Source organism: Homarus americanus, unplaced genomic scaffold (genome assembly GCF_018991925.1).
Source record: "Homarus americanus isolate GMGI-L3 unplaced genomic scaffold, GMGI_Hamer_2.0 scaffold14064, whole genome shotgun sequence".
Classification (NCBI taxonomy): domain Eukaryota; kingdom Metazoa; phylum Arthropoda; class Malacostraca; order Decapoda; family Nephropidae; genus Homarus; species Homarus americanus.
This window is the reverse complement of record NW_024738975.1, coordinates 37,501-52,863: the sequence shown is the minus strand read 5'-3', so window position 1 is coordinate 52,863 and position 15,363 is coordinate 37,501. Positions and strand designations below refer to the sequence as shown.

The 15,363-nt window shown below is 44.1% G+C and overlaps 1 protein-coding gene across 7 annotated transcripts in view; it reads left to right on the top strand.

Annotated features, from left to right (window-relative positions):
• Positions 1-15,363, top strand: part of LOC121874400 (cAMP-specific 3',5'-cyclic phosphodiesterase 4C-like) — a 183,940-nt gene that overhangs the window by 135,476 nt on the left and 33,101 nt on the right. For 6 of the 7 annotated variants that reach the window (XM_042378535.1, XM_042378531.1, XM_042378532.1 and 3 more), the window contains one exon: positions 7,318-7,411. In XM_042378535.1, the coding sequence (XP_042234469.1) occupies positions 7,318-7,411 (94 nt within the window). Of the gene's footprint in view, positions 1-1,502; positions 2,703-7,317; positions 7,412-15,363 lie in introns of those variants that run through there. The other variant, XM_042378534.1, reaches the window with a different exon arrangement.

Below are 15,363 nucleotides of genomic sequence, written 5' to 3'. Positions count from 1 at the left end.
TTAACGACCTTAGTAATGACCTCCTGACCCCCGCCCTCCTGCCCTCCCTCACTAAAATTCCTAGCGACTGAGAGAGAGCTATATATTCCAAGCCTATATGACACTGACACCGTATGACACGAATTTAAACCTCATTTATGTGACACTAGTATAGTCCTTGGTACAGTAGGGCACCAGCATATGTGATATCTTCCCAACCTACACCTATGTGACACTAAGTATATCCCAAGTAACATGACACCAACCTACACCTATGTGACACTAAGTATATCCCAAGTAACATGACACCAACCTACACCTATGTGACACTAAGTATATATACAGTATATATTTGACCCCACATGACACTAGGACGGTGCCAGACGCGTGCCACAATGTTAAAATAAACAGAAATAGGACTCATGGTGCCCTCACGTTATGCTAATGGACGGGCAGGTGTCCAGTTGTAAATACCTATTGTAAATACCTGTTGTAAATACCTGTTGTTTTAGATGTATGTAGATAGTGTGTAGATGGTGGTAGATAGTGTGTAGATTGCGGTAGATAGTGTGTTGATAGTAGGTAGATAGTGTAGATGGTGGTAGATGAAGGTAGATAGTGGTAGTGTGTAGATTGTGGTAGATAATGTAGATGGTGGTAGTGTGTAGGTAGGTAGGGTGTTGATAGTAGGTAACACTGGATGGGATATTCTTAGCTGCCTGTGAGCTGAGAGGTGGAAGGGGGGAGGGGATGTTATTTAAGGGGGTGGGGGGGTGGTGGTGTTGTTGGCAGAGATGATGGGTGTGATTGAGTTAACACCAACAGACCCACCTCAACCCACCTCCAACCCACCCCTCCAACCCACCCACTCTCTCCAAATATGTTTTTTTTAATATATTTTGGAAGACTCTCTCTCTCTCTCTCTCTCTCTCTCTCTCTCTCATTGTAAGAACTATGGACGAAAAATTACTGGATGAGATGCTAGGGAGGGGGAAGGGATGGAGAGTTAGATGAGGGGGTAGGGGAAGGGGAGATATGTGAAGGGGGAGTTGGGTAGGTGAAGGGGGAGTTGGGTAGGTGAAGGGGGAGTTGGGTAGGTGAAGGGGGAGTTGGGTAGGTGAATGGGGAGTTAGGTGAGGGGTAGATGGGGGGGCAGATGTAGGCCAGCACTAATAGACTCTAGGAAGGTGCCTCACTGTGTATTAATAGTTTTGTCACTTGTGTTGTTGGTAGGAAATTATAGCACAGCCCTTCTTCCTCACCACTCACCTGCTCTCTCTCTAGAAGAGACGTCGTGTGAGAGGTACCATTTGTTCCTCGTGCACAGTGCAGGCCATGAGGAGCCCCACATATAAATCAGTCGTGTTGTTGTATCGCGGCGTGTGAAGGCTGTGTTGTGGGTGGTGGTGACCGAAGAGTTGTAGACGGCAAGTTCATTGGTTGTCCTCATACCCCGGGCTGTCATACATACACACGAACGCACTTGCACCGGCCGACCACAGCCCGCCTCATACGTTCGCTCATTCACTCGCTCGCGTACGCTGCTCTAGTGCGCACCACCTCGACTCCTCCTGCCTCCTCGTGGACTCAGGCGACGATAACTATAGCGTGGAATTACTACGACGATTTTTATACTACAAGAGTGTTGTGACAGTGAGACTTTTACGTGGCCGGCGCTGACTAGTGTGATCAGTGTTAGACTGGCGGGTATAAGAGTGAGGAGCTACCATGTTGACCCCGTCATTAGCACCATAAGTTAGCGTGAGACAAAACACAACACCGGGAGGACGTGAAGCGACGTGACCCTGAGTGAGACTGTCAGCTGAATGTCGCGAGAATAATATATTGTTTACTCTGGTTATGCTCGCGAACATTTTTCACCGCAAGATCAACACTACAAAGATTGAGTTCAAGGAGAGGAGTTGTCCGACTGCCGCTGTCATCAGGTGTACGCTCCACCGGCACCAGATTTTGCAGAAACAGATTAACAAATGAATGTGGGTCATTTGTGCTTCTTGGCAGTGTCTTTCCCCTACCTTATCTCGTAGTGAGACCAGGAACACAACGACAGGGAGTGTAATGACAAAGACAATAGGTGGTGTTACACAGTGGTACACGCCCACCCTCAGGTGCCCAGGTAACCAGAGAGGCGTGAGAGAGGAGAAGATCGTGTGCTACCTGTCCCGTTCCTACCACCCCGTGACGGCGTGTGATCCGCGGCGGCGCTAGTGACCCGTCGTCACCTGTTCTTACTCTTCTAGTCCATGTTGTCGTCTGGGGGCGGCGCCCCTCTCGCGACCTTCCGTGAGCGACCTTGGCCTAGCCTCCGTCGCTAGCTGACGAGACTGCTGGTGGTAGTCCACGCGTTCATCACCTCCAAAAAGGACCGCCTGGCTGCGGCCGCCCGCGCTACCCAGAACTTAAGCGACACCACCTTCGGGGAAACACACCTCTGTGCTCATAAACTAATGCGACGAGAGTCTCACTGGGATCTTCACGCTGCCGCTGCTCGTTCCGGAAACGAGGCGAGTTCGAGGGAAAAGCGGGGAGGATTTTTGGGCATAAAAAGTGGAAAGCGCGAGAGACTGAGAAACAGTCTCTTCCTGTGCATCATGGAGGAAGAACGGATGAGTTTTGTCTACATGTTCTACTCCTTCGTGCCTCTAGCACTCCTAGGATTACTACTAGAGGCGGCAGTCTTCATATTCTCAGCTGTAGTACAGGTACAGTACTTTCCTTAACGTGTACTGGCGCTCAGCATTTCTGTGCCTTCAATGCTAAAAACAAATACTAACATAATTATGCTTATTGCTGCACTCTTCCTATAGGCGACTTTTCCACACCAATTACATAAGGATTTTGTAAAATATGGTAAAGACTTCCTTTGTTGCGTCGTGGTGTACTGTAGATCCTATGGTCATCCTGCGACATAAACTGTGATGGTAAATCCTTCCAGTTACCCAACATTAGTGAATGCAATGTCGGCGTCTTCAGTAGGTCAAGATAAGCAGTGGGGGATCTACCATTGTTTCGTCACAACGCTGCCTTTGATAACAGCGGTGTGTGAGAGAGCTTAAGCACCAGCAGTGTCGAGACAACTGGTTATAAACGCTGCCCTAGGTACAGATAACTAGCACGTGTGACACTTTATTACTTGTATATATAGATTGTACAGAGACTTGGTTGTCATGTTTACCATAAATATAAACTACTTGGTCTGTCAACTGTGAACACTACCTTGTAAATAGACAGAATTAGTGTGGACTGGGAACATAGCCTTAACAGGTCAAGTTGTTTATGACTTTGTACATAGAACCTGTATCTGAATTGTTTACACTGCCTCCAATACACAAGGACTTGGCTCTTTTTTTTTTTAATCAATGGCACAGGGAAAGATCAAACTAGTGCCATTGTCAGATCTACTCACAGAGGCTTCGTCCCCTTGCCAAAGATTGAAGATAATTGAAGGAGGATAAATCGAACTGGTGGAGGTTGTACAATGTGTGTGTGTGTGTGTGTGTGTGGAGGTTGCATTCCACACACACTTATAGCAGGAGGTATAAATTAACTGGTGGAGGAGGTTAAATGACACAGGGAACACATACTTGAGATAGGCAGGGCTGTGCAGAGGATGTGACAGATGGAACATTGACCACAAAGGTTAATGAAGGAGGATACACAGGTAGATAGAAACAAAAGAATTACGAATAAGGGGAAATAAATGTAGCAAGAGGAATAGGAAGAGGAGTAACAGGGATGAGAGATGAATGAAGAGAAGAAAGAAGTAACAGGGATGAAAGATGAATGAAGAGAAGAAAGAAGTAACAGGGATGAAAGATGAATGAAGAGAAGAAAGAAGTAACAGGGATGAAAGATGAATGAAGAGAAGAAACAAGTAACAGGGATGGGAGATGAATGACAAGAAGAAAGAAGTAACAGGGATGAATGACGAGAACTAGGAGTGAAGGTAGAGGTGAGCAAGCATTGTGTGTCCCTCATAAGGCAGTGGTCTAGGTCTTGTACATGTGACCTCGTTGTACTTGGCCTATTGGTCGAAGTAGCAGTGATGTTAATGGTGAGTAGTAATCAAAGGGGAGAGGAGATTAATAAAGACTACTACTGCTATTACTACTATTATTTATACTACTACAGTATCATCAACTACTACTACTACTAAATCATCTACTACTACAGTACTAATTCTACTTCAACTATTATTACTATTTTTACTTCTATTATTATTATTATTATTACTACTACTACTACTACTACTACTACTACTACTACTAGTACTAATATAAATAGCAATTAACAAAACTAACATTACATCCATTTAACATAAATTTTTAAAAACGTTAAAAAATAAATTAATTCCTAAGATGCACATAAATTTTAAATGATCAAAGTTGTTTTTCGTGTCGTTTCATATTTTTTCTTCTTTTTTTTTCTTCTCTTTGACATTAATGTTACGTTTGGTGCATGTTTGTGTCGAGTGGTGGTGGACGACAGCCGGACGGAAGAGGAATAACGTCCGGTGGGTAATGTAACTGTTGGGGTAGTGTGGTGTAAGACCCTGAGTGTTGTATGTCTCTCTCTCTTTCTCTGTCTCTCTGTCTCTCTCTCTCTCTCTCTCTCTCTCTCTCTCTCTCTCTCTCTCTCTCTCTCTCTCTCTCTCTCTCTCTCTCTCTCTCTCTCTCTCTTTCGGTTTATCTTCATTTTCTCTTTCTTTCTCTCTCTCTCTCTCTCTTTCTCTCTTGAAAAAAAATGAGAATCAAGTGAGAAAGAGCGAATTAAGATAGAGAAAAGGAGAGGCAAAGAAAGAAGACAATCACTAGAGGAATATATAAACAAGTTCCGGCGACAGAGAGAAAGACAGACAGACAGACAGACATATAGAAAGACAGCCAGCATATAGTAGACAGAAGACGTGGCAGACAGTATAGTAACTACTGAAGGTGGAGTACAGGCGCACCTCCAACACACGTCAGAGGCGGTGATCAAGGGAGGTACGGAGACGAATCCTCCACACCTGAGGTACCTGACAAATACACTAATTACTGATTACCGCGTGTATAAGATATTTTGAGAAAAATATGTAATTGAAGAGTAAAGGTTGTAGTTAATGACAATAATAGAAGATAGTGTAAATCTCTTCAGTTTAGACATTCATGCGTTAGAGTAATCGTACAGACAAGGGACTGAAGAACCAGCCACTTGAGATGTGTTTAGAGGATCCTTGAAGATAGTGTTGTTTTGGATACTGATTATATATATATATATATATATATATATATATATATATATATATATATATATATATATATATATATATATATATACAGTATATATATATATCTCGTGACTACGTGTTGTGTACTGAGGCCAGCTGGTGTCAAAGCGTCCTGAAGCCAGCTGGTGTCGTCCAGGTGGCTGTAAGGGGTGACAAGATAAGGTGGCCCTCAACAAGTGTCGCCTCTTGAGAACTGAACACACACACACTTATCTCAACTGATATTTCCTCGTCTTAATTACAATCTCCAGACGAGTGATAAACCCGCACCCTGACAGTCCCTTCTCCACTACCACCACCCACCTGAGTTAACCCTCACCTCTCCCAGGGACTTACTGTTGTCATTACTCTTTTTGTACTTCCTCTCGCCACCCTGTAATCCCCTTTTGCCGCTCTAGGGTGAGTTTTCATCATTATATTCCTCTCATTTTTATTTTTACCCCTTGGTACTTCCTCTTTCCGCCTCCATGGTGCCACAGCTTCCTAACTAAGGGGCTCACGTGTCTGCATGGTGGTATTTTTTGTACCTTTGGCACTTCCTCTGTCTCCTCCCCTCTACATCCCCGACTTCCTAGATGGTCTTTGTGAATCACCCTTCTCTTTGTACGCCTGACAACAGTGCAGTATGACTCACTGTCCTCACAGAGCGATGGAATATTGTCACTCATTTGAATATAGAGTTCCATATCGGCCAATTAATTACTTGAAGAGTGTGGAGCTTGTTTATACAGCTTGTGGGGTCGCGGCAGGAGGTAAGGGGCGGCATCCTTCCACCAGGATACACTCTTGGGTGTACCAGTGACCCGTGAGGACCAGTGGGTTGTGAGTACCTGACCTGTGTCGTGACCTGTCAAGTGTGTGGAGCCAAGGGACGAGGTTACCACCTGGTCGTGTGTCAACGCCACCCCACACTACCACTCTAGTCAGCTGCACGGGTGTCGAGGACGTCACCTTCCTCTCTCTCAAACAAGCTACACACACACACACACACACACACTCCCCTCACCTCATTAAGACACCTATGAGATGCACTTCACACACCCACACCTACCCTCCCTCCTCACCCCCCTACAGCAAATAGACGCCACTTTACGACACTTATCGAAAATATAATAAAAAATATCTTAACACCTTGAAAATTGGTGATTGTGTTTATTCATGACGTAGAAAATAAACATTATTTCAACATTTTTGTTAACACTGATATAATATACTAGATAACGAGCCTTGAAATGTGATACATATCTTGACTCATAGTGAACGTAAACAGATTTAAGATATCCATAGATTAAAAAGGTGAAAGTATACATAGTTGTGTGTTTAAGAGTGATGTATATGTATAGTATCAACTTAGTATTTATATTTACCATTCGCTTAATCTCCCAAATGGAATGTCGAGAGTTTCATTGTTTTGTTTTTTTATCTGCTAGTTTTATTATCATGTGTTTTCTTTTATCTATCTTATCTTCATATTGTTTTTATTATCATTTGTTGCCTCTTATCCAGCTCCCGTGAGTGAGTCTTAATGACCACAGGTAGGCAAGACCATCACCCTCTCGCCTTGTGTGGAATATGAACTGTTTTTTTTTATATTGTTGACGTGTGTGTGTGTGTGTGTGTGTGTGTGTGTGTGTGTGTGTGTGTGTGTGTGTGTGTGTGTGTGTGTGTGTGTGTGTGTGTGTGTACTTTGTCTTAGAGTATTCATATACATCCATGAATATATGTATCCTGGCTTACTCTCTCAACCTCCACAAGAGAATTAATGTATACCTCACAGCAGCTTGTTCCCACGTAGACCCACATCCACACACCCAACCAACACTTACCCACACACCCAACCAACACACATCTACACATCCAACCAACACACAACCACACCCAACCAAGGCACAACCACACCCAACCAACACACATCCACACACTCAACCAACACACATCCAACCAACACACATCCACACACTCCAACCAGTACTACAAAACAACACAGAAATCCACTTTACCTCAGTACCTCCTTTCGCTAACCTCTTCTCTCCTCTTCTCTCCCACAGTTCAAGAGGATGCTGAACAAGGAACTCAGTCACTTCTCAGAATCCAGCAAGTCAGGCAACCAAATATCAGAGTACATTTGCACAACTTTCCTCGGTGAGTACATGTTGACATCTGCTTCTTCCCGTTCTTTTTTTCGTCTCGTTTTCTTTTAGATATTAATGTCTCGTTTTCTGTTTTGAAGGGGTGACTTAATTATTTTTGGGGGGTGACGAGGAGTAAGTTATTTTTTTTTCGGTGGTGGTATGGAAGGGGAATGTTTTTTTTTTTGTTATAGGTAAGTAAATAAAGAAAAACACACACACACACACACACACACACACACACACACACACACACACAGAGTACAGATAGAAAACAAGATCTTACGAGAAACTGAAATATACGAATTCATACTCAACACTTAAGACACATGAAACTAAGTGAACCATTGTGACATAACACCATAACACGTTTGGTAGTTACGTAAGTTAAGGGTACCATAACCTTGTTTAATTGAGGTGGTATTTAGATAATTACCTCCTTAGCACCACATGATACCAAAGTATACCTGACGAGCATTGAAAACCAAAGTAGGTGTAGTTTTCTCTATCAGGCAGTGGGTACCAGAACAGTTTAATAATCTGCTGTAGAGTACCAAATACCAATACAGTGTAGGTATTTACCCCTGTAGAACATACCAAGGTAGGTAGGTACTTTAGTCAAAATATATAAAGTACCAGAATATGTGTTTAGATCAGGTGAACGATACTAAAGCAGGTACCTCACTCGACCATAGGGTACCAGAGTTGAATACCAAAGTAGATTATGTCCTAAAGTCGAATATAGGATACCAGAAATAGGTAACTCTCCCCCACCCTCCCACTACCTGTGTCGAGCCTGTGGTAACTCCAAAACAGCTTACCCATCTACAAACAAAATGCCAGAAATATTCGACATAATCTAAATATTCGACACAATAATCCAAATATTCGACATAATCCAAGTACGTGGCAATAATCCAAATATTCGATACAATAGTCCAAATATTCGACACAATAATCCAAATATTCGACACACTAATCCATATATTCGACACAATAATCCATATATTCGACACAATAATCCAAATATTCGACACAATCAAATATTCGACATCATCCAACATATCTCCCCCTCCCCCCCCCGCGTGTGTAGAGCTAGAGGAAAAGTCTTCAAATTTTACGGAGATAAAGACTTATCCTGCCAGGAGATACTGTCAGCGGAGATCAACTGTCAGCGGAGATCAACTGTCAGCGGAGATCAACAGTTGTGTGTGATCAGTAATTTATTTTTTTTCCTCCTTGATTCTCTTGTCACATTCATCCTGTGCTGAGATGAGGAGGAGGGGGTAGGGAAGTGTGTGGATGGGTGAGGAGTGGGGGGAGTGTCTACGCGAGGAGTGGAGAGGGTGTCACTGTGGTAAAAATCCTGCCTGCTGTGTTTCCTATGATTAGTGTTGCTTAAGTGGTGATAGTAGTGTCAGGATACAGGTGGTGATAGTGATGGTGTCGGGGTTTAATCATCGTTCTCGAGACAAATGAACACCAAAATCCGGATATGTTGTCACTAAAAACTGGATGATTACAGAATATTATGACAATTTTCCTTAACATTTTGTACTCTTAAAAAAGATTGTAAAAACTATTAAAATGAAACTTGAATAACTGTTTCTCACTTTAATACTGACTGTTTCTCACTTTAATACTGACTGTCTCTTTCTTTAATACTGACTGTCTCTCTCTTTAATACTGACTGTCTCTCTCTTTAATACTGACTCTCTCTCTCTCTCTAATACTGACTGTCTCTTTAATACTGACACACTTTAACATACTCATTTTAGCAAAGACACATTTTAACATGACACACACTCACTTTAACATGACACACACTCACTTTAACATGACACACACACTCTCTTTAACATGACACACACTCACTTTAACATGACACACACACACTCTTTAACATGACACACACTCTCTTTAACGTGACTCACACTCACTTTAAAACGATACACTTTAACACACACTCACTTTAACACAGATACACTCACTATAACACAGACACTCATTTTAACACACACACACACACACACTCACATTAACCCACACACTCACTTTAACACAGATACACTCATTTTAACACACACTCTCTGCCTTAGCGTGTAGGTAGACTAAAAACTCCAGAAATGTGTTTACCAAGAACGGTTTCCACCCGGATGTTACCGCTCACGAACGGTTGGATGCGTCTGTCCCAGCACCAGCCGTACATGCGGTGTCACTCGTGCGATATTTGATACGAAACCGAGACGAGATGAGATTCATGTGGAGGTGGCATGAATGGTCTTTGGTCCAATGTGACGTATGGTGTATAGTCCAGTGTGGTGTATGGTCCAGTGTGGTGTATGGTCTATGGTCCAGTGTGGTGTATGGTCCAGTGTGGTGTATAGTCTATGGTCCAGTGTGGTGTATGGTCTATGGTCCAGTGTGGTGTATGGTCTATGGTCCAGTGTGGTGTATGGTCTATGGTCCAGTGTGGTCTATGGTCTATGGTCCAGTGTGGTGTATGGTCTATGGTCCATGGTGTGTGTGGTCTATGGTCCTATGGTCCAGTGTGGTGTATGGTCCAGTGTGGTGTATGGTCTATGGTCCAGTGTGGTGTATGGTGTATGGTCCAGTGTGGTGTATGGTTCACGCACACACCATAAGTTTTTCTTTCCTCGTGGTGCCTTAACCCTTGTATACCCTTATTAAACCAGTGTAAGAAACACAGCGCCAGCACGAGCGAATAGCAACTCCTCTGAAAATTACTGTTAGACGTACGTTCGCCAATGTCGTCAGAAAACAAGTGCGAAATCTAGACTAGACAAGGAATAAACTGGCGAGGGTCTATCTTTGAAGGGAGAAAGAAAATGGGAAATATAGAGAAAAAAATGGAAAATAGTGAAATAAGTAAAAACAAAACGCGAAATTATAAAAAAAAATATGTAATACAATGAAAACGGAAGGAAGTGAAGGGTCAAGTCCTTAAAATGAATGTATTAAACACTACATAGCTGACCTTTGACCTACAGGGAATGAGGTTATAAAAACAGTCGTATCTGATAATGGGGTCAATAACCACCTTACTGAGAAGATTGTGCTAATTTGTTTTGGTGTTTATGTGAGATTTTGGCACATAATTGACTAATAATGATGATAATTCCTGTTATAATAATGATAATACTGTAACGACGATAAAGATGGTAATAATAATAATGATGATAAAATAATAATAATAATAATAAACACTTAATTTCTGATCACTTAGGATAATAAAACACTACATCTTAGAATAAAAATCAAATATATTCCTCAAATTATTACAACTCAGAGAAATGGAGTAGAGTTCTTAGATTCTAGGAACAGTATGCAACAACAGGTGATAGAGGCGGAGTTGAACAGGTGTAACGAAGGATGGTTTAAGATACGACCAATGGGTGACCTCGCAGGATATCTCTGTTCCCTTACTGGGCTCCTCACTTCGCTACTTGAATATTAATTAGCAGGGGAGAGAGAGGGTGGGTGGGTGGGTTAGGTAGGTGGGCGGATGTTAGGGAGAGTGAGGTGGGTCTGGCGCCAGTAGCTGTCACACCAATATTATACGCGACCTTCCCCCACTCTGAACATCCTCCTCCTCCTGCTTCTCTTCCTACTTGTCCTCCTCCTACTTCTACTCCTCTTCCTCGTCTTCCTCCTCTTCTCTTCCTCCTCCTCTTCTCTTCCTCCTCCTATAGCGTGGATGTATATAAGACCTTACATCAAAATATGAAACTGTATACAACACCGTGTAGTGTAAAGTGAAGCATCCCAGCACAGTTGGTCGACTTGGCCGCAACAATAGACCTCGACATTGTACAGAAACCAGGTTAATTGCATAGTTGTGCCAGTAAGTACACCTGTATACGATCCCTCACACTCCTTCTGAACCCTGACACCCTCATCCATCACACTTTATCATTTGCATTCATCCTGATCTCTTACAACCTCATCCTTCATATTCCTTAACCCTGACACCCTCATCCTTCACATTTCTCCTGATATCCTGACATCCTTATCCTCCACACTCATCCTGATCCCTGACACCACCATCCTAGGCGATCATTGCCGTCTCAATCGTAACTTGTGACAATAATACGCGTGATACATAAAAATAGATGGCTCACGTATATATGTATCAGTGAATGAGTCATCCAGACATACTTGAGGTCGCGTGAGCCCTCCAACTGTTGCCAAGAAAGGAAAAATTCTCAGCATGGGAGGAATGTTGCAACGTCTGGTCTTAACTGGTGGGTGTGGCGGGGGTGGATATGGTGTGTGGGTGTGGCCATAGTGGACCTGGTGTGTGCTAGGTGCTTGGGTTAGTACAGTAAGCACGAGCGAGGTTACAGAAGAGTATTCTCATGGTGTCCAAAGTACTCGTAGTTAGTTAGTGCTTAGGGTTGGCAGGGTATGAGACGTGTGTAGTTTACCTTGGTTAGGGTTGTCAGGGTGTAGTAAGACGTGTGTAGAGAAGGAGAACAACACCGTGATAAACTTAGTGATAAGAGAACAGTTATATCAAGTGTTTGGCCCTAAAAAAAAAGTCAAGCTGTCATTTCTTGTTATCTTTGTTATTGATGTTATCGGTGGTGTTATCAGGTGACACGTTACAGGGGGGAAGGGCTTGTACTACGACTCTAAAGTAGCAAAGGGGGAAGGAGAGAAAGGGGTTGGAGGATATTTTAACCCCCCCTTCTTATCCACACTCCCCCACTCCCCCTTTACTAACCACAACCTCCCCTGACTGAAAACTTAACACCCTCTCCTGTCGACCACAATGTCAGTAATTTTTTTTTTTTTTTGGGGGGGTGATAGGATAGTTAACCTTTAGTGATGGTTTGTAGAGTGGTAGTACTCTGTTTGCCTGCCACCCCCCCCTCCCTCCTCCTCCCTCCCCCTCCCCTCCCTCCTCCCTCCTCCTCCCTCCACCCATCTCCTCCCCTCCCTCCCACCCCCCCCTCCCTCCCTCCCTCCCTCCCTCCTCCCTCCCTCCCTCCCTCCCTCCCTGTAATATTATTTCCCCTCATGTTGCTAAGCTGAATAACCCTACCTGCCCACCTGCCCTAATTAACCATCCATTCATACACAACACACGACTCAACCATATACTTTTAAATAACAATAACACCCCACCCACCCCACCCACCCTCCACCCACCCCATCCACCCACCCACCCACATCCATCCCACACTTACATCACCTATATCCAGTTACCCCATTCCCATTTTAATCTACTCACCCATTCCCTATTCACATTACCCACCCATTCCCTATTTTAAATGGTGGTTATGTGTGTGGTGTCGTTACAGAGATTACACTCATGTCTGTATTAGAAGTGTTGTATGTATTTTATCTGTAATATTCTGGCTGTATGGAATGTATTAGTTCAATACCCACCATGCCACCCACCCAGCCGCCCCTCCACCCTGCCACCCACGCCACCTAGCCACCCACTCACTATTAATTATATCTCTTGACCTTCCACAGTAGTCTCTCTCTCTTTCTCTTCTTCCATCCTTCCCACTCCATCTATCTCCTCCTTCCTCTTGCCTCCCTCTTTCCCTCCATCATCTCCCTCCAGTAAAAAAAAGTGAACTCCAAGAGAGAGAGAGAGAGAGAGAGAGAGAGAGAGATTTTGTGACGAATTAAGTGTGTTTGTGTAAGAGAAAGAGGAAGCTTGTTGTGTAAGTGTAAGTGAGAGAGAGAGAGAGAGAGATGGAGAGAGAGAGAGAGTCACTGTGGTGTGGATGAGGCGCCTGTGAGTCCGTCCTTCAGGAAAGCCATAATTCAGGTCCCTCAGTGAAGCCCAGACGCCGTAACTCAGGCCCTTGACGCTCTCACTAAGGTCCCTCAACTCACCCTGATGCCTCACTAAGACCCTGATGCCATAGTAGGTCCCCTTATCAGTGCCCTAACGCCCCTAATACAGATCCCTGACACCATAACTGAAGTCCCTCACGCCTCGCTAAGACCATAAAGCCTTATCAGGTCTCTCTTATCAAAGCCCTAATGTCTCATCAGGGTCTCGATGCCATAATTCAGGTCCGTTAACAAGGTCCTGACGTCATTATTCAGGTTCTGACGCCTCACCGAGTTGTCCTAAAGACCTGACGGCATAATCAGGTCCATCACTAAGGACCCGACGCCTCCCTGACAGGTCCTTGGGTCAACCTTGGTACAGACGCCGCTGCCCCTTACGTCACTCAATCCAGCCAAGGGTTCCTCGATCTTCTTTCCCTTCCTCTCTCCCTCTTCCCTTCCTCTTCCTTCCCTTAATCCCTCCCTTCCTCTTCCTTCCCCTAATCCCTCCCTTCCTCTTCCTTCCCCTAATCCCTCCCTTCCTCTTCCTTCCCCTAATCCCTCCCTTCCTCTTCCTTCCCTAGTCCCTTTGTCCTTCTCATAATACTCCTCTTCTTCAATCCTCTCTCCTTTTCTTCCTTCTGTTTCTCCTTCATTCCCGTTTTCTCCTTCTTTCAGGGTTGTTCTTCTTTCACCCATCTTTGCGGTTCTCTCTCCCTCTGTTCTCTTTTCTACATCTCTTGTTGTTCCTGTTCCTTGATCCACTCCCCCTCCCTCCCTCCCTCATAAGTTAGCAATACTACAGTTACCACCATCACCAGGACAATGGTGGCTGTCTTGCCCAGGACAACAGCCATTCACCAACTCAGGTCACAGGTCACCTCGCTCCCTCACAGCCACTGGTGAGCGTCTTACAGCTTGCATTACCGTACTCACATCTAGTCGTACACACATCTAGTCGTACACACATCTAGTCGTATGTTTCATCGTAAGATTTGTTGTGCTCCTACCATCTACAGTTTGGGTGACGTCATCAGCGTCGTTGTAGCTCTAGTTGAAATAACAATCGTTGATCTTATCAAAAGATTACTCTGAAAATTTAACGAAAAAAGTAATCGTAAGTTTTGTCTGGAGATTAGATGTAATATTTATTAAAATAACGGTCTTATATCTTGTCAGATAGATCGTTACAATGCCTGTCGTAAGATTTATTCAAAGATTAGTCGTAAAACTTTGTCGGTAGATATGACATGTTTCCGCTAAGTCACCATTTGTGTTGACTTCCACGAATTCTGTCATACGGTGATAGTGTCCAGCTCCTAGTGTCACCGATATGAACAACTTACTCGGGTTGACGATGAACAGAACTAAGACTATAATAACAAAAGCCACATAAAAATTACATCTTGTTCATGAATTAGAAACAGATGAAGTGTGAGAGGAAGACTAACATGTGGGTTCATCTTTACTAATGCGGGAGATAATAATTAAGTCTTTGTGTTTGTCAAGTTCTTCTCTCTCTTTATTTTCTTAATATATCTTTCCTCCTTCCTACAGTCCTTTCGTGTTGGTGTTTTTGTTTACTTTTAACACCTGTGTCTTCCTCACCTCCTCACCCTACACACCCACTAGCTCCTCCTCCTCCTATACTCCCTTCCTCCCCCTCGTTCTTCCTCTCCCTCTCGGCCTCCCTCGTCATTCTTCCTCATTCTTGTGTCAACTTTCACCTTCCCTCCTTCAGATACCTTCCTCCCCCACCCACCCACCCCTTCGCCCGCCCGCCCACCCACAATCGCATCCATCCTAGAGGTCCTTCAAGCTTGTAGCGGAACCTGCCCTACCCCGCCCATGGGCCCTCCACCTGGGTAATATCACCACTCCTAGCCTGAGGCAGGTGGGGAGCGTAAGGAAGAAATGGGGAAGTGGATGGTAGAGAGTTAAAGGTGAGAGGAGGAGGAACATGGGGGATGGAGGGTGGTGGAGCGTTGAAACTTGGAGGGTAAGGGTGGCGGCAGGAGGTAGAGACCGAGATTAGAATGTTAGCGTGAAGGTTATCTCGAGCAAGTTCTTTCGTCATCCCCCGCGGGAGAAATTGGCCACTAACCTCGGAAGGTGACGTCTACCATCATCTCACCTCACTTCTCCCTA